We start from the raw sequence: 17,932 nt of genomic DNA, 5'->3' as shown, positions 1-17,932 counted from the left end.
CACTTCGTCACACAAAATGCTAAAGAGACGTGTGCTCAAGGATCAAGATTTACTAAATCCATCACCTGTTCTAACTCATCAAGGATACTTACTATGAAGGCATGCGTGGTGTGTAAGAACATCACGACTACCTGTAGTAACCTGTTCAGTGTTACCTGTTCAGTAAAACAGCCTTATTTCTGGCTAGGGCATCAGCAGACTCATTCACCACTGCTTCTGCACCATCAGTACAAATAATTTAAAAATCGAACCACAAATAGTTTTGACATCACAAACCATCCGAAAAGGATTCCCACAGGTCCTCAGACCATACCTGAAGACCAATGATTTAGATAAAAGCAAAAATGACTTTTCCCTACCACTTTACTTCTTCGCTCGCACTGCCATATAAGTACCGCACTAACCGACTGCCCCACTAGAGCTTCCACTTTACTTCTTAACACAGTAAATTCTACTCAATATTGGGACTGAATTGTTAAAAGCTTTAGCAGTTATACATACAACTTGGGATCTAACTCCTAAGATATATAATGCACCAATTAACCAACAACCAGTATCCAAGAATTAAACAAACAACATATAATATAAAAAACAAAGATCACAAACACTAAAGCATATGAAATCCATTCATGTTTACTTGAGATTGTCTTCTTGTAAGATTGATTAGCAAGTTTATCAGGAAACGACAAACTAAAAATAGGAATGAAAAATAAGATTGTGGGGGGGGTGGGGGTGGCAGCTGAGCTGGTAAGAGAAGGGGCACAGACAGGAGGGGAGTCAAAGAGCAGTGAGAAGTAGCAGTTGGGAGATCAACTAAAAGGGAAAAAGACACATATATACATATTTTAAATCCACACAAAGCCAGAGTGGAGGATTCTGTGGCCATCCTACAACGCGCAAGAGGGCAAAGACACTATTTCATCCAACTCCAATAGCTGTAAGGATAAATTTACCCTGGAAAATTCAGCTTCCAAAACATTAATTAAAAAAAAAGTTCAGGTAATCAGAGGATTATACTCCATTATTTGGAAATTTCAAAACAGTGAACATGTTGGTGGAACACTGTTTCCCTCATGTCACATGAATTGATAAAGTCAGTGCCTTCGAAGTCGAACAGGCCTACAGAGGCTGAAACAGCCTCCTGCAGTGTCAGCAGTGTTCCACAGCTGCACTGGGACAGGACTCACACGTGGCTACTGAGAACTTGCAATGCAGTTTATGCCACTAAGAAACAATTGTTAATTTTAGCTGACTTAGTAGCTACATGACGCTGGTGGCTACCATACTGAACAGCACAGCTGGAGCCCTTCATAAAACTGGTCCACAACAGGTCAATAAAAAAATATAAGTTTTACTAAAATTAAATAATGAATTACAAAAACACACATTATTTATAAAAACTAACCAAATGCCTTCTGTGTACCAGAGATCTGGCAAGACAGGCTCTGCTAGCTTAGCTTAAAACATCAGCAGCAGTGACAAGGATATGTGGACTGAATCTACGTTCCACAGGAGTAACTTCTAGGTCACTCTCTGATCTTAAAAAAAACCTTAATTCACATTATCCTACAACACTGAAGTGCAGCATACATAGACCTGTAGAAAGCTCCAATTTCCATGAATCAACTTCTCGTCTAGACCATAAATCAACTGATTCCTCAGTTCACTTAACAATCACACTGAGCCTCAGCTGTGTGTCTACGCTAAGCTCTGGGAAAAGCACAGCAAACCAAGTGAATGAAATCCTGCCCTTAAGGAGTTTAGAGTCTGATAAAAGCAATCACAGATTCAAAGAAATTCTAAGAAATTCAAAGAAAATCAGCAAGGTAAAAAGGTTAATTTAAGACAGGGCTCTCTGAAGAAACAACAACAAAGGATCTGAGGTGGAAAGATGAAGTAGCAGTGACCAAGGGAACACAGTTTTTTAGGCAAAGAGACTAGTCAAAGTGCCTCGGCCCCGAGGCGGGCAAGTTCGGCTTCTGACAGGAGGCCAGTGAAGTCCCAGCACAGGGAGAAGGGAAAAGCGTGCGCTGTGAAACTGGAGGCTGATTAATCAACCAGCTACTTCCCCTTCACTTGAGCAAGATACTCAGCTTCAGGTGGCATAAACACTCACTTACCAAAGAAAGGGTCCTGGCCTAGCTGCTTTTGGAGGCTTTCTACCACAGGGTGACCAAAGGTGATGTTGGGAACAAAATGCCTATAAGACAAACAAAATCTTACTCTGAAAATGTTTTCAATTCAGTCTCTGTATTTTTCTCAAAATGTATCCTGATAGACAAAGAGGAGATTATCTGTGACTGTAATATTTTTCAATTTAATATTTAACATCAGTATCAGTATTAAACACTAAAAATACCCATAGAATTTCAGTTTCACAGAGCAGTAACTCCTTGATATTCCAGTAAGTCATAATGTCACATAATTTACCAATTTAACACTGTAATTCAAAATCCCTGACAGGAAGAAATGAAGGATGACAAAATCAAAGCCCCAAAAGTTATATGACTTGCCCAAGTCACATACTAGTTAGGAAGTTCAAGACTCTGATATGGGTTTCTCAAATCTTAAGCCTATCACAGGTCACCTGTGGCTATCTCTAATCCACCTCTATCACAGGGCACAAAATGACAAGTTTATTTAAGCTTCCTTAAAGATTATCAATAAAGAAACCTAATGTATATTAATAACCACCACTGACTGAAGGTTTGTAACATACCAGATATTGTACCTTATTTTATTTCATCTTCACAACAGCCCTCTGAAGTAGATGCCGTTATTATCTCCATTTAAGGAGCACAGGATAGATAACTTCCTCAAGTCACCCAGTTAATAATTCGTTGGGGCACGATTCAAATTAAGGCTTTCTGATATCAGACACAAGATAGTTAACCATTATCCTACTCCAGGTCTCTCGCTGTATCACGAGCTCATTTCAACCTTTAGGCTGGGTGCTTCAGGGTACTGTATTTTATTTTAAAAAATATGAGTTTCTCTGCTCACCACAGAAAAGTTTACAATCTCACTGATACTAAGAGATGGCTAATGACTCACCACAATTCATGACTGACTGCCACAGTATAGTTGCTGGCAGGAAGGCAGCTTGGCCAAGGACCACACTTCCCAACTCCCTTTAAAACCAGGGGGCACGTGGCTAGTTCTCACAAATGGGCCGTGAAATGTGAACGCAAGTGATGTGTGTCACTGCAGTGCCCAGAAGGTTGAATACATTCCTGTTCTGTTCTCATTTTACCCTTCTGCCAGGAAGGAGGCCCTAAGGTAGAGACAGGGGATGGAAGGGGACTCTGACGTCCCTGAATTTCTGCATGGAAAGACATTCACACCAAACTACTACATGAAGGAAAAATAAACTTTATAACGTTAAGCCACTGAAATCTAGGCTTTCTTTTGTTAAAGTAGTAGGCATTACCCTGAATGAGGCCTACAGAGAAAAGCTAAAGTATGCAATATAAGGTAATTGTTCCAGAGGCAAGTAGAACAGCATTTTTTTAAAAAGGGATAGATCATGGGGTTCATGTCCATGGAATTCTTCAGGCAAAAATACTGGAGTGGGTTGCCATTTCCTTCTCCAGGGGACCTTTTCGACCCAGGGATCAAACCCAGGTTTCCCACGTTACAGGCAGATTCTTTACCATCTGAGCCACCAGGGAAGCCCCAGATCATGGAATTACAGAATTAATGGAATGTGTAAAGATGGGGAAAGAAATGAAGCAAAGGTAGAGAAAACTAAGTTAAGCTCAAAGAAAGGGAGATGGTGCTGCCCACCTTGGCTACTATGAATAAAATACGAGGCAAGACTGTGTCACATTAAACGATACAGAATGCCAGGCTCACAGTTTGAACTTTAATCCTCATCAAGTGAGGTTTTAAAAGAAAAAAGTCAAAGTCGCTCAGTCATGCCTGACTTTTCGCAACCCCATGTTCTATATGGTCCATGGAATTCTCCAGGCTAGAATACAGGAGTGAGTAGCCTTTCCCTTCTCCAGGGGAATCTTCCCAAGTCAGGGATCAAACCCAGGTCTCCCGCATTGCAGGTGGATTCTTTACCAGCTGAGCCATCAGAGAAGCAATGAAAAATTAAGGAAACAATACAGTATTAGCACAATCGACTGAGTAGTAAATTCGAAGAAGCAAGGCAAGAAGGGTTGGTAAATGGCAGTAAATAGTAAAAACGGAAACAAGGATAGCAATTGACGGAATTTTTCTGATAAGATGCAGCGGGGTGGTGGTGGGGTGGGAAGTGTTGTCAAAGAGAAGAAACCATGGGGCTTCCCTGGCGGAGCTAGTGGGTGAAGAACCTGCCTGCCAACGCAGGAGACATAAGAGACATAGGTTTGCTCCATGGGTCGGGAAGATCCCCTGGAGGAGGGCACGGCAACCCACTCCAGTATTCTTGCCTGGAGAATCCCATGGACAGAGGAGTCTGGCTGGCTACAGTCCATGGGGTCACAAAGAGGCAGACACGACTGAAGAGACTTAGCAGCCAGCGCCAAGGTCCTGAGCTTAGATGACAAGCAGGCAGGATGCGGGTTAATAAAAAATTATACAGGACAACCACCATTCTAAACAATCTGAACATATTAACTCATTAAAATCACACCAACAATTCGGTGAGACAGGTACCACTGTTATCTGTATTTTTATAGATGAGAAAGAGGCTCAAGCTCACACAACCAGTAAGTGCAGGAGGCAGTCAACCTAGCTCCAAAGTTCAGGCTCTTACCTGCCAGGCCTGTCTGCCCCTTCACTGACAATTAATAACTAACTGAAAAAAGAGTCCAAGGGAGGAGAGTCTTAAGAGAGAGCAAGCAGCTGGGGGTGGGGGTGGCTGGGTTGGCAGATAGCATGGAGGACTGAAATAGGGCAGAAGGAGACAGGGGACAAACGAAGAAGATCTGGCCTGGCTAATGGTGGCCTGTGAGACTGTGCGCCCAGTACTGGAAATTTCTGCAAGTTTTTCAAAAGTCAGAAATCTAGTACTACTGTGAAATCTCCCTGGCTTTTAAATCGTCCTAACTAACTTAGGACCCCTTCACGGATTACAGCCTTGTCATGGAGAAGGGGCTTGTGACCTCAATAAAGCTGAGTCACAGTGCAGGGCCACCAAGATGGACGTGATGAAATGTGGTCCACTGGAGAAGGAAAGGGCAAACTGCTCCAGTATTCTTGCCTAGAGAGTAAACAGTATATGAAAAGGCACAAAGATATGACACTGAAAGATGAGTCCCCCAGGTCAGTAGGTGTCCAATATGCTACGGGAGCAGAGCGGAGAAACAGCTCCACACAGGACAAGGAGGCTGGGCCAAAGTGGAAATGATGCGCAGCAGTGGATGGATATGGTGGGGAAAGTAAAGTCCAAAGCTGTAAAGAACAATACAGCACAGGAACCTGGAATGTTAGGTCCATGAATCCAGGTAAATTGGATACGGTCAAACAGGAAATGTAAGAGTCAACACTGACATCTTAGTGAATTAAAATGGACTGGAATGGGAGAATTTAATTCAGATGACCATCGTATCTACTACTGAGGGCAAGAATCCATTAAAAGAAATTGAGTAGCCCTCACAGTCAACAAAAGAGTCCAAAATGCAGCACTTGGGTGCAATCTCAAAACGACAAGAATGATCCTGGCAAATTATTCAATATCACAGTAATCCAACTCTATGCTCCAACCACTAAAGTCAAAGAAACTGAAGTTGAATGGTTCTATGAAAACCTCCAAGACCTTCTAGAACTAACACCAAAATAAAAGATGTCCTTTTCATCACAGACGATTGGAATGCACAAGAGTTACCTGGATTAACAGGCAAGTTTGGCTTGCCTGTTAATGAAGCAGGGAATGAACAAATGAATGACAAAATGAAGCAGGGAAAAGGCTAACAGAGACACTCTGTCGAGAGAACACACTGGTCATAGCAAACACCCTCTTCCAACAACAGCAGATGACTCTACACACGGACATCACCAGATGGTCAGTACCAAAATCAGACTGATTATACTCTTTGCAGCCAAAGATGGAAAAGCTCTACAGAGTCAGCAAAGTCAAGACCTGGAACTGAATGTGGCTCAGCTCATGAGCTCCTTACTGCAACATTCAGGCTTAAATTGAAAAAAGTAGAGAAAGCCACTAGGCCATTCAGATTTGACCTAAATCAAACTACTCATGATTGATGATGCAATGGAGGCAATGAATAAATTCACGGGATAACATCTGGGTTATCCCAGGGATAACCAGAAGAGCCAGGGACAGAAGTTCATAACACTGTGTAGGAGGAAGTAACCAAAACCATTCCCAAGAAAAAGAAATGCAAGAAGGCAAAATGGTTGTCTGAGGTTTTACAAACAGCTGAGAAGTGAAAGGCAAGGAAAAAACAGAAAGATATACCCAACTGAATGCAGAGTTTCAAAGAAAAGCAGAGATAAGAAGGCCTTTTTTTTTTCTTTTTTTCATTTATTTTTATTAGTTGGAGGCTAATTACTTTACAATATTGTAGTGGTTTTTGTCATACATTGACATGAATCAGCCATGGATTTACATGTGTTCCCCATCCCGATCCCCCCTCCCACCTCCCTCTCCACCCGATTCCTCTGGGTCTTCCCAGTGCACCAGGCCCGAGCACTTGTCTCATGCATCCAGCCTGGGCTGGTGATCTGTTTCACCCTAGATAATATACATGTTTTGATGCTGTTCTCTCTAAACATCCCACCCTCGCCTTCTCCCACAGAGTCCATATGACCCAGCAATCCCACTTCTGGGCATACACACTGAGGAAACCAGATCTGAAAGAGACACATGCACCCCAATGTTCATCGCAGCACTGTTTATAATAGCCAGGACATGAAAGCAACCTAGATGCCCATCAGCAGATGAATGGATGAGGAAGCTGTGGTACATATACACCATGGAATATTACTCAGCCATTAATAAGAAGGCCTTCTTAAATGAACAATGTAAAATAGAGGAAAACAACAAAATAGGAAAGAACAGAGATTTCTTCAAGAAAACTGGAGATATCAAAGGAATATTTCATGCAAGGATGAGCATGATAAAGGACAGAAATGGTTAAGGACCTAACAAAAGCAGAAGAGATTAAGAAGAGAGGGCAAGAATGCATACAAGAACTATACAAAAGAGGTCTTAACCACCAGGATAACCATGATGGTGGGGTCATTCACCTAGAGCCAGACATCCTGGAGTGTGAAGTGGTCCTTAGGAAGCATTACTACAAAAAAACTAGTGGAGGTGATGGAATTCCAGCTGAGCTATCTAAAATTGTAAAAGATGATGCTGTTAAAGTGCTGCACTCAGCATGCCAGCAAATTTGGAAAACTCAGCAGTAGACACAGGACTGGAGAAGGTCAGTTTTCATTCCAATCCCAAAGAAAGGCAATTCCAAAGAATGCTCAAACTAACACACAATTGCACTCATTTCACATGCTAGCAAGGTAATACTCAGCATCCTTCAAGCTAGGCTTCAGCAATATGTGAACCGAGAGCTTCCAGATGTACATGATGGATTTAGAAAAGGCAGAGGAATCAGAGATCAAATTGCCAGCATCTGCTAGGTCATAGAAAAACATCTATTTCTGCTTCATTGACTATGCTAAAGCCTTTGACTGTGTGAATCACAACAAACTGGAAAATTCTTAAAGAGATGGAAATACCAGACCATCTTACCTACCTCTTAAGAAACCTGTATGCAGGTGAAGAAGCAACAGTTAGACCAGACGTGGAACAATGAACTGGTTCAAAATTGGGAAAGAAGTATGAAAAGGCCATATACTGTCACCCTACTTATTTAACTTATATGCAGAATACATCATGCGAAATGGTGAGCTGGATGAATCAAAAGCTGGATCAAGACAGCCAGGAGAAATATTAACAACCTCAGACATGCAGATGATACCACTTTGATGGCAGAAAGGGAAGAGGACCTAAAAAGCCTCTTGATGAGGGTGAAAGAGGAGAGTGAAAAAGCTGGCTTAAAACATTCTAAAAACTAGTATCATGTCATCTGGCCTCATCACTTCACGGCAAAGATAAGGGGAAAAAGCGGAAACAGAGACAAACTTTATTTTCCTGGGCTCCACATTCACTGTAGATGGTGACTGCAGCCATGAAATTAAAAAATTAAAAGACACCTGCTCCTTGGAGGGCTTCCCAGGCGGTGCAGTGGTAAAGAATCTGCCTGCAACACAGGAGACCTGGGTTACAGCCCTGGGTGGGGAAGATCCGCTAGAGAAGAGACTGGCAACCCACTCCAGTATTCTTGCCTGGAGAATTTCATGGACAGAGGAGCCTGGCAGCCTATAGTCCAGTAGGTCACAAAGAGTTGGACATGACTGAGTGACTAACACTACTACTGCTCCTTGGAAGGAAAGCTATGACAAACCTAGACAGCATATTAAAAAGCAGACATTACTTTGCTGAAAAAGGTCCATGTAGTCAAAGGTATGGTTTTCAAGTACTCATGTACGGATGTGAGAGTTGGACCATAAAGAAGGCTTAGCACCAAAGAACTAATGCTTTTGAATTGTGGTGCTTAGAAGACTCTTGAGAGTCCCTTGGACAACAAGATCAAACTAGTCAATCCCAAAGGAAATCAAACCTGAATATTCATTAGAAGCACTGATGCTGAAGCTCCAATACTTTTGGTCATCTGATGAGAAGAGCCTACTGACAGGAAAACACCCTGATGCTGGGAAAGACAACACAGGAGGAAAACAGGGCGACAGAGAATGAGATGGTTGGATGGCATCACCAACTCAATCAACAAGACCAAACTCTAGGAGACAGTGAAGAACAGGGAAGCCTGGCATGCTTCAGTTCATGGGGTAACAAAGAGCTGGACACAACTTAGCAACTAGACAACAACTAATTTAGAAATTGCTTATTTGCTCTGTTCCTATACTTAAAGACCAATACATTTCCAGTCACTTCCTGTCAAGACACATTTATGTTTATATGCTCTCCAATTTTCTTTTCCAGAAAAATCCACCTGTCCTTTACTTCAAATATCCAACCACACTAGTGCTCCACCCACCAGTGTTTCCAAAACCTGCTCCTGACTTTCAAAGTCCTTCAGTTTTATCAGAAGACACAGTGGGGACTTCAGGGAAAGAGAGAGGACCAGAAAACCAGTGCATCAAGCTCGATGTACTGTTGGGAGATTTTTAAGGGGCAAGGAAAAGGATGGAGGCAGAATGTGGAGGGAGTCCACAGCCCCTCTTTCATACCCTGGGCTTAAGTGGCACTGCAGTTTAGCCAGGTCCTGCCTCTTCTGATGGGACACTGGGGAATGGGCTGAACCTTCCCAACTGGTTTCCTATTGCAAAAGGGGAATGAAAGTAACTCAAAGTTATGATGCTTAACAGGGGAAGGTTTTTAAAATAGTGTATGCAAAATTTGCTTATTTTCAAACCAAGATGTTTCTCAGTAAAAGGGGAAAGGAGTCAATAAAAAACAAATACGTTTACTTAACAAGCTAGAGGACTGCCATAGGCCTGGGAGGGGCAAGAGATTTCTTAGAAGATACCACTATTATGATAAAGCCATTCATCCAACCAATTATAACGAAGCCTGCCAAAGTGCTTTTCCTGCAGAGAACAGAGGTGAGCTCTGCTTCCAGGAAGTTTACCGTGCAGCAGGAGATATGAAATAAATAACAAAAATATAAATTAGCTGTCTCTCAGAGACAGACAGTATCTTAATCATTCTCTGTAAGCCGAGTACCCAGAGAAGACAGTTTCTGAGACAAAACAAATTGTTACCTGCTTCCAATCCTGGTTCCACCATTTCCTAGCTACAAGGGAACTTAATCTCTCTTTATATTAGACTTTGCACTGTCAACTCTGGTGCTGATAACAGCAGCAAGCTCATGGGGCTGCATGAGATAATTCACAAAAAGTATTAGAACAGGGGATATGTATATACCTATGGCCAACTCATGTTGAGGTTAACAGAAAACAAAATTCTGTAAAGCAATTATCCTTCAATAAAAAAATAAAGTAAAAAGAAAAAATCTCTAAAAAAAAAGTATTAGAACAGAAACAATCGAGTGTTCTTTATAAGCTCTGTATTTATTGTTATCATTGATATTCTGATTGGTAAACTGGGACAAATTGTTTTCTCCATTCATTCACTTAAACATGCTCAGACTATACTCATATGTGCTAAGTCACTTCAGTTGTGTCCAACTCTTTGTGACCCTATGGACCGCAGCCTGCCAGACTCCTTTGACCATGAGATTTTCTAGGCAAGAATACTAGAGTGGGTTGCCATTTCCTCCTCCAGGGGATCTTTCCAACCCAAGGATCGAACCCATGTCTCCTGTGTCTCCTGCATTAGCAGACACTAGTTCTTCACCACTAGCGCCACCTGGGAAGTCTGTTCTATCCTGAGACTCCTAAGCGACCCAGAATTTTGTCTCATTCTATATCTCAGACACAAAAATGTAGCTACCCATCTGTGAGTACATACTCCAGTAACAGTACTTTTTGGAAGGTCAGGGCTTTCAAGCAAGAGTGTCAAAAAAACAAAGTACATAAGTAGAATTACATATGATAGCAAACTAAAAATCTAGGTTTTGGAAGAAGTAATATTTTGGAGAAGGAAATGGCAATCCACTCCAGTGTTCGTGCCTGGGAAATCCCATTGACAGAAGAGAACTTGAAGGTCAATATTTTGCCATTAAACAGTTGGACACAGTGTTGAAGTAACTGAATGAAATGGAAAAGAGAAACAGAAGATCTAACCAGACCAAAGAAGACGAATCTTTCATGAGTGACACCGAAAAGGGAAATGACTAGTAATTTTTGTAAAAAACACAAATTTGCAGATTTGTATGAGGGTACACAGAGATTTTACCTATTTGCAATAAATTTACTCTTCTACCCCAAACCATGGTTAATGGCTGTTTTGATCTTAAGGCAGTTATCAGTGCAGTGTGGCAAATGCCAAATTGCAACTCTGTCACAATGTATGTAACCCTGAGGGAGTATTAACTGTTTTCTCTAGCTTTGTTCCTCATTTTATAACCAACTTATGAAACTAGCATCAATCTGATTTCAAACAATATTGATTATGGGCTATAACTACAGTGCTTAAAAATTACTTACAAAAAACTGACCTCCCTGAAGAGCAGGGTGCCTGAAGAGAAAATAGATAGGAAAATCAAAATTCGAACAATGAGACAACAATTATCATCAATTATAGAAAATTTACCATGCGCCAGGCATTGTAAACTACCTGTATCAGCTCATTTCATCTTCCAAAGATGCCTGGGCGGTAGAGTGTTATTACTCCCACTTTTCACAGAATGAAACTGAAGCTCAACGAGGTTAAATGGCTTGTCCCAAGTAACCTAGCAAGTGGCAGAACTCGGGCGTTCTCACTCCAGGTGCAAAGCTCGTCATCGTTATACAAGTCTGTCTCCCCAGCAATGCCACTAACTAGCTATATGAGCTTGGGCAAGTCATGCCTATCCCCTTGGGCCTCAGTTTCTCCAACTGAAAATGAGAGACAGGTCCTAGAGATTTAAGGTCGCTTCCGGGTGCTAAGTGCTAGAAGAATACACGTTACGTGAGGGGGAGGGGAGGAGATGAGGACTGGGACACGGTCGCAGCCCAGGTCCCCTCCAAGCGGAGCCTCCTGGGTTTCCACCTCAGGCGCCTTCCTCAGTACCTCGTTCAGAGTGAGGGGCTTCGCGGCACAGGGACGCCGTGCACCTAACAGGTACTCAGTCAAGGGGAGCCTATCCCGCCCCACGCGACAACCCAGGCCCGAACCCCGCGGAGAGTTACCCGTCCATTACATCCAGGTGCAGATAATCGGCCCCAGAGTCCAGCATCCGGAGGCACTCGGCCCCTAAACTAGCCAGGTCACTGTTGAGGATGGATGGGCCAATCTTGCAACCAGACGCCATGGTGCTAATGCTCCAAAGCAAGTTACTGCACTAGAGCCCGGCTCGATGAAGGGGTCGTGCCCAGATTGGCCGAGCAGTTTTGGTCCCGCCTCTTCTCCGTAGATCTTTCCGGATTCCGCCGGAAGTAGCTGCCCTGAGGGGGAAGTCCCGCCTCCCCTAGAGGGAGGGACTGCCACCCTAAGGCTTAGGGGCGGGGCCTCGCAATGAGGCACCTTCCTCCTTCCTCGGACCTCAGTTTTTAAAGCAAGGCTTCCAAAAAACAAAATCTAAAACGCATGTCTGCTCCCAGTCTTCTGAGGGGGTTCTTAATCTTTTTTAGTTAAGTTCTTTCATCTTTTTCCGATTCTTTTGTATAGTAGTTAATGATCTTAAGGGAAACAAAGAATGCGGAGGCAAACACTGTTATCAGGCATAGGTAGAAGTAACATTCCTAAAGATACAGTGAAAGTGAAAGTCACTCAGTCGCGTCCTATTCTTTGCGACCCCATGGACTGTCCATGGAATTCTCCAGGCCAGAATACTGGAGTGGGTAGCCGGTCCCTTCTCAAGGGGATCTTCACAACCCAGGGATCGAACCCAGGTCTCCTGCTTGGCGGGCAGATTCTTTACCACTGAGCCACCTGGGAAGCCGCAGATACTGTATCAGTTGTGAATTCAGCCAGTTCTTTTCAATGAAAATGATTAGCCAGAAGCGTCAACCACCAGATCAGTTGGAACCTAAGGAATGACGCTGTTGACCTTTTCTGACCCTGATGTCTTTAATCACTAAATCAGGGACTGTCCACCCACCAAGCCCCTTCCTGAATACACATGTACTCTTAGCTTAAAACTTAACAGCGCCCCTCCCCCCCAAACCAAAAGAGGAAAAACATAATACCCACTTTCCCTGTTGGGGAGAGGCTACTTTGGGAAAGATTCTCACTGTTCTTTATTGCTGCCAAGTAATATATCCTTCCTTCTCGAATCTTTGGCTTGGTTGTGTCTTTTGGCTTGATTCTCACAAAGAGAGGAACAAAGTTTTTACAGTAACAAATTCACATGGAAAAAAAAAAGTTTAGTAAGAGCGTTACTTTGAGTTTAAGGATAAGGCACTTTGTATAAAAGACAGAACTGTGATGGTAAACTTGGATCCCATGGTGATTCTGGCCACATTCAGAGAATAACCTGGCCCTTAACATTCCTCTTGGGAAATCTACCAGTCCTTCCAAATGATCATACTTGAGCAGAGAAGTCCTACTGGGGTATTTGTCTCTATCAGTGTGCGCATTCTCCTTAATTTTGAAAGTTAGGATTGGAAAGCATGAGTAGAATGGAGTTCATTTGGAAAAGGGAGGAATTAGAGGTATTGAACTGAAAGGTGACTTCAGGCCAGACTATGAGGGTTGAGGAGGAATGTCAAGATGAACTCCAGGGATCCAAAACAAAGCACACCTCAGGGTCTAAAATGAACACTTTCCTGAATGAGTTAACCTATTTCCTGTGTTGAAAGTGAAAGTGACGTCGCTCAGTCGTGTCCGACTCTTTGCGACCCCACGGACTGTAGCCTACCAGGCTCCTCCGGTCCATGGGATTCCAGGCAAGAATCCTGGAGTGGGTTGCCATTTCCTTCTCCAGGGGATCTTCCTGACCAAGGGATCGAACCTGGGTCTCCCGCATTGTAGGCAGACGCTTTACCGTCTGAGCCATCGGGAAAGCCATGTGTTGAAAAATGAGAAATGAAACTCAATCAAGCATCTTAAATATTTTTAGATTTATTTTATTATATGTGCATATTCAAACACAGAAATCTTATCTTTCATAAATATCTTTCATAAACATTTCAATATTTATTCATATGCATTTTTTCCATGCTCTTTGGTCATTTCAGTATTCATAACAAACTTTATAGTCATCTGAGGGAAATTAGCTGTGTAGTCAATCTTTTGCTTTTACCTGTAAAATGGCTAATAAAGGATTTTCATCCTGTAGTCACAGTGACTTTTGAAAAATATGGAGGTACGTTGATCTGTAATCCTAAATGATCCAAAAACAACATAAGTAAATTTGTCTTAAGTTTTTCCAAATACATTCTGCCCTAACTTATTTTTATTCTCCTGAGTGTCAAACCAAACTTTGTTTCTGAAGAGGTGCAGTTAGGACCCATTGAAGTAAATGAGGAAGTGAGACTTCCTAGTCACTGCCAAGATAAGGCCATGGACTTGGAAGTGTGAGGTGACAGGGCAACAGCAGAACTCGGTGTGATAGCAGCAAATTACAGAGACTGTCAAAGTCTCTGCATAACGTGAAGGAGGGCATTTAATTTTATATTGGACTGTCATTCTATTTATGACCTTTCCTTCCCTGTTGGTCCCAACATACAATCTGTTCCTGTTCAGATACTCTCAGAGCTGGACAGCAGAATCAAGAATGTTTTTCATTGATTAAAGGGACAAATACTAAAGAAAGTACTCTTGGTATTCTGCCCAGAGTACTCTTGGAGGCTTGGAATAGTAAACACATCACTTCCAGCCTATTCAACAAGCCCAAACCAGACCCCCAAATTCTACGGATTTTTCTCCCAGCATTGTTGTGCCCATTTATGCCTTTTGACACTATAGTTCTAAGTGCCTTGTCCCAATGCACTCAATAACTCAGTTTCATTTTTGGAAAAAAGAAGTAAAACTTAGCTAAAAGAATTACAGAAAGCAGCAAATACTGAAAAATGAAAGTTAAATGTTTTGTTGTATAAAATGGTGTATCCAGAATTTGAACTGCTTTAATTGAATCTGAGTAAATCTACACCCACTGTTGTGGAGGACACATGCTCATTCCAAAGTCTCTCAAAAGTTAATTTCAGAAGAGCAATCCCTTGGTTGAGTCCAATTTTTTTATACATGGGAAGTAGGTGTCTGTTTTCACTTTCCTCTGAACAAGATAAATATTATTAAGTATCATAGCTTAAGAAATGATCTAGTATTACCAGTACTATATTTATCATATGTAATAATTAACTTTTAGTCATATACTCAATAACATTTTGAATTATAAAAAATTGTTACTTATCTTGATCTTTTTCTAATCTTCTCCAACTTTTTTTTTAAATAATTATTCCTTCAAACTCCAGGGAACAGTATTCCTGAGAATACATCTTGTGACAATCTTATGCACATACATGTATTTTATCAATTACACACAGACATTTAACACATTACATTCAACACATTTAAGGGCACCTTAAATGGAACAGATGTATACATCTGTAAAATCTCCATAGTCCCAGTATGAAAACATTCCTATTCTATAAGGCCCTGTTTGTCAGAGTGGAGGCTTTTTTGCAAGGTACAACATTACTTAGCTTATTGGAAAAGTTTCCAACAGACTTCCATAACACTAGAGTGAAGGAATCAGGCTAAAAGGCAGACAGGTCAGCATAGTCATGTTCAACACAGTCTATTACTTTTTAAATATATATATAAAGGTATATAGGATTCTGGTCAGATATTTAACAATCTTCTTCGACCCTTTTACTTTTTAAATACTTGATACAATTATACACAGAGAATTTGAGTCAAGCATCAAGGAACTGGAACAAAACACGCACATATAGGAGACTCATATAGCCCAGACATTTGTAATTACCAAACATAAGGCCTCTAACACTAAGGGAGCAGCATAATTTTAAGCAGATGAAATATATCAGCTTAGCAAGAATCATAAAACCACTTCTTTATGTGTATTTCTGCATTTGAGAACTCAGCATTAAGCATAAATGTCCTGAAAATATTGTAAAACATAGGTCATTTACCACCTCTGTTTTCTGAATGTTTAGATTTGAAATGTTTAGTTTTGTTCTTTAACTCACAGATATCTTTCATTCTATTAGTGAATGAGACCAAAACCCCAAATTATATTGGAAAATATAAATCACAATAAAAAACAATGCCTCTTTAATAAGCAATGCTAAGAGAAAAATAATTTTCCTTTGTGATTTGGGTGGGTTTAACAGGTCTCCTTTATATATATATATATACATTTCATAACCATAGTCAAAGTTTAAGTGTACAGAATGGGTTCTAAATTCATTGCCATGTAATTGTAGTCTAAACTGTAGCTTGAGTGCTAGAAAACACATACACAAACCCCACCACCATACCAATTTAGGTATGTATATGAGCTTTTATAAGCTTAGAAGTTATGTATCAATTTTCTAATATAAACTGTTAAAGTTTTGAAATTTAATCTTGAACTGTAAGATGCCAAGTCCTACTATAGGATTAATAACACACTAAATATGGCCTCATGAGCCTCCTAAGTTTTATTCTTTTCTTGAAGTAACTGAACTTCAAGTTAAAGTAAAATACACAAGCTGACTGTGTCTATAAAGAAATTGCACACTTTATATTTTTTCTTCATAAGCTTAACATCTAAAGGATCATATAAATTTGTTAACATTGAGAAAAGCTATTTCACTGAACCAATTCCAATAACACTAATCTTAATATCTGAAAATATGCCCTTAAGGGCAGGCACAGGACACTATAAGGGAAAATAATTAAATTTTCCGATATTTTCCAATGTTGGCATTGATGTCGTCAGGGCTAGAAGTAAGAATACCATCTCTTTCTAGCTGTTATATTTATATTTAATTTTTATCATATTATAGGCTATTTATGTCTTCTTAATTTAGAATTATGTCTGATAATTTCTAGAATATTCTCTGTGTTGATTATGAAATGGAATGAGCTGATGGCATTAGCATTTTGATTTACAATATGTAATGAAAATGGCAGTTAAAAAATAAATTGAAAAGTTCACAGTTCTAAAAATAGTATTTTTTCCTCTTCTAAATGGGTATATTTTTGATCCAAAAAAAAAATGGCTGCAAGCTTATTTGCTATTAATATTTAGTTTCCCCAAACTAATATTTTCCTCTTGATTATTTTTTATGTAAATTGCTACTTGTATAGTCACCTGATTTAATGTTTTTGAAATTAGAAAAATAAACATTTGCATGAGATGTATTATGTAACCTCAAAAAATTACATTAGTTTTTTAGAATACATTACTTCTTAATATTCCTAGGTAAGCAGCTCTGTAATATTATACATTTTTAATTGCTCAAGGCTTCTTGAATCATAAACAATGTGCAGTGAAATGGCTCTGTCCCTTTATTCCTGCCTGGATTTCATGGTCTTTACACAACCAAACCATCTTAGCCATTACTTTTTTAAAGATGTTCATGAAACAATATGCACATTGGCAGAAAAATCTGCTGGGATTTGTGCTACCCATTGGGTGTAAAGTGCTGTGTTTTCATATATTCCAAGTGAACGTTTTCAACTTTCAGCAAACTGATCCCTTCCACATCTTGTCTACACCTACAACACTTAAAGGTACAGAACTAAACATGAGACTCATCTAGGTCTACATCTGTTTCCCCCCGCTCCGTGGGAGTAAAAGGGAACTGGCTGGCCAGCAGGGGGTTCTCCATGCCATTTTCCTCACTGATATGAAGAACAGTGTCTCCGTGCTGTAGGAGGATGGATGTCTCAAGGCCCGTGAAGTCATCAGGGTCTGAGAGCTGCGTAGAGAGGGGGCTGTGTGCCGTAGCACCTGGTACTTCTGTGTCCTCCTTCCTTCCTCCTCCTTCAGGTGGCGGGGTCTCACCCTATGACCAAAAGGATCGTAACAGTGAGAGGTAGGATGGATACCAGGAAGACGATAAAAAAATACTGTTGTCCAGCTGTGACTGGAAAGGAATCGCAAGGCTGGACCTAGTTTTTTAGCCTTTGGTATATGCGAGATTTTATATAGGCCCTTTCAACTTTCTAAGTCTCAGTTTTCCAACCTGTTGCATGAGCCTCATTTTTTGCCCTGCTCACCTTGTAGACTGTGAGGGTAAATGAGATAAAGGTATTACAATGATTTTAACCATTAAAGACTTTAAAAATGTATATAGTATACTGCCCCTTAGCTTTTTTTAAATACCACATGAGAAGAACGTGAGA

The 17,932-nt window shown here is 40.8% G+C and overlaps 2 protein-coding genes across 11 annotated transcripts in view; both read right to left on the bottom strand.

The window, feature by feature from the left end:
* RPE (ribulose-5-phosphate-3-epimerase) overlaps positions 1-12,147 on the bottom strand; it is a 38,510-nt gene extending 26,363 nt beyond the window's left edge. Inside the window, exons 1-3 of one of the 10 annotated variants that reach the window (XM_070458595.1) lie at positions 11,835-12,100; positions 11,151-11,170; positions 2,121-2,200 (exon numbers count right to left, since the gene is read on the bottom strand). In XM_070458595.1, coding sequence (XP_070314696.1) covers positions 2,121-2,200; positions 11,151-11,170; positions 11,835-11,945 — 211 coding nt within the window. In that variant the 5' untranslated portion in view covers positions 11,946-12,100. Of the gene's footprint in view, positions 1-2,120; positions 2,201-11,139; positions 11,171-11,823 lie in introns of all 10 variants that reach the window. The other 9 variants (XM_020891066.2, XM_020891087.2, XM_020891095.2 and 6 more) reach the window with 9 other exon arrangements.
* Positions 12,148-13,680: 1,533 nt separating this feature from the next.
* UNC80 (unc-80 homolog, NALCN channel complex subunit) overlaps positions 13,681-17,932 on the bottom strand; it is a 221,469-nt gene continuing 217,217 nt past the window's right edge. Inside the window, 1 exon segment of the mRNA XM_070458587.1 lies at positions 13,681-17,592. Coding sequence (XP_070314688.1) covers positions 17,326-17,592 — 267 coding nt within the window. The 3' untranslated portion in view covers positions 13,681-17,325.

The sequence above is a fragment of the Odocoileus virginianus genome, chromosome 30 (genome assembly GCF_023699985.2).
Source record: "Odocoileus virginianus isolate 20LAN1187 ecotype Illinois chromosome 30, Ovbor_1.2, whole genome shotgun sequence".
Lineage (NCBI taxonomy): Eukaryota > Metazoa > Chordata > Mammalia > Artiodactyla > Cervidae > Odocoileus > Odocoileus virginianus.
The sequence above is the reverse complement of the archived record's forward strand: the minus strand, read 5'-3'. Positions and strand labels throughout refer to the sequence as shown.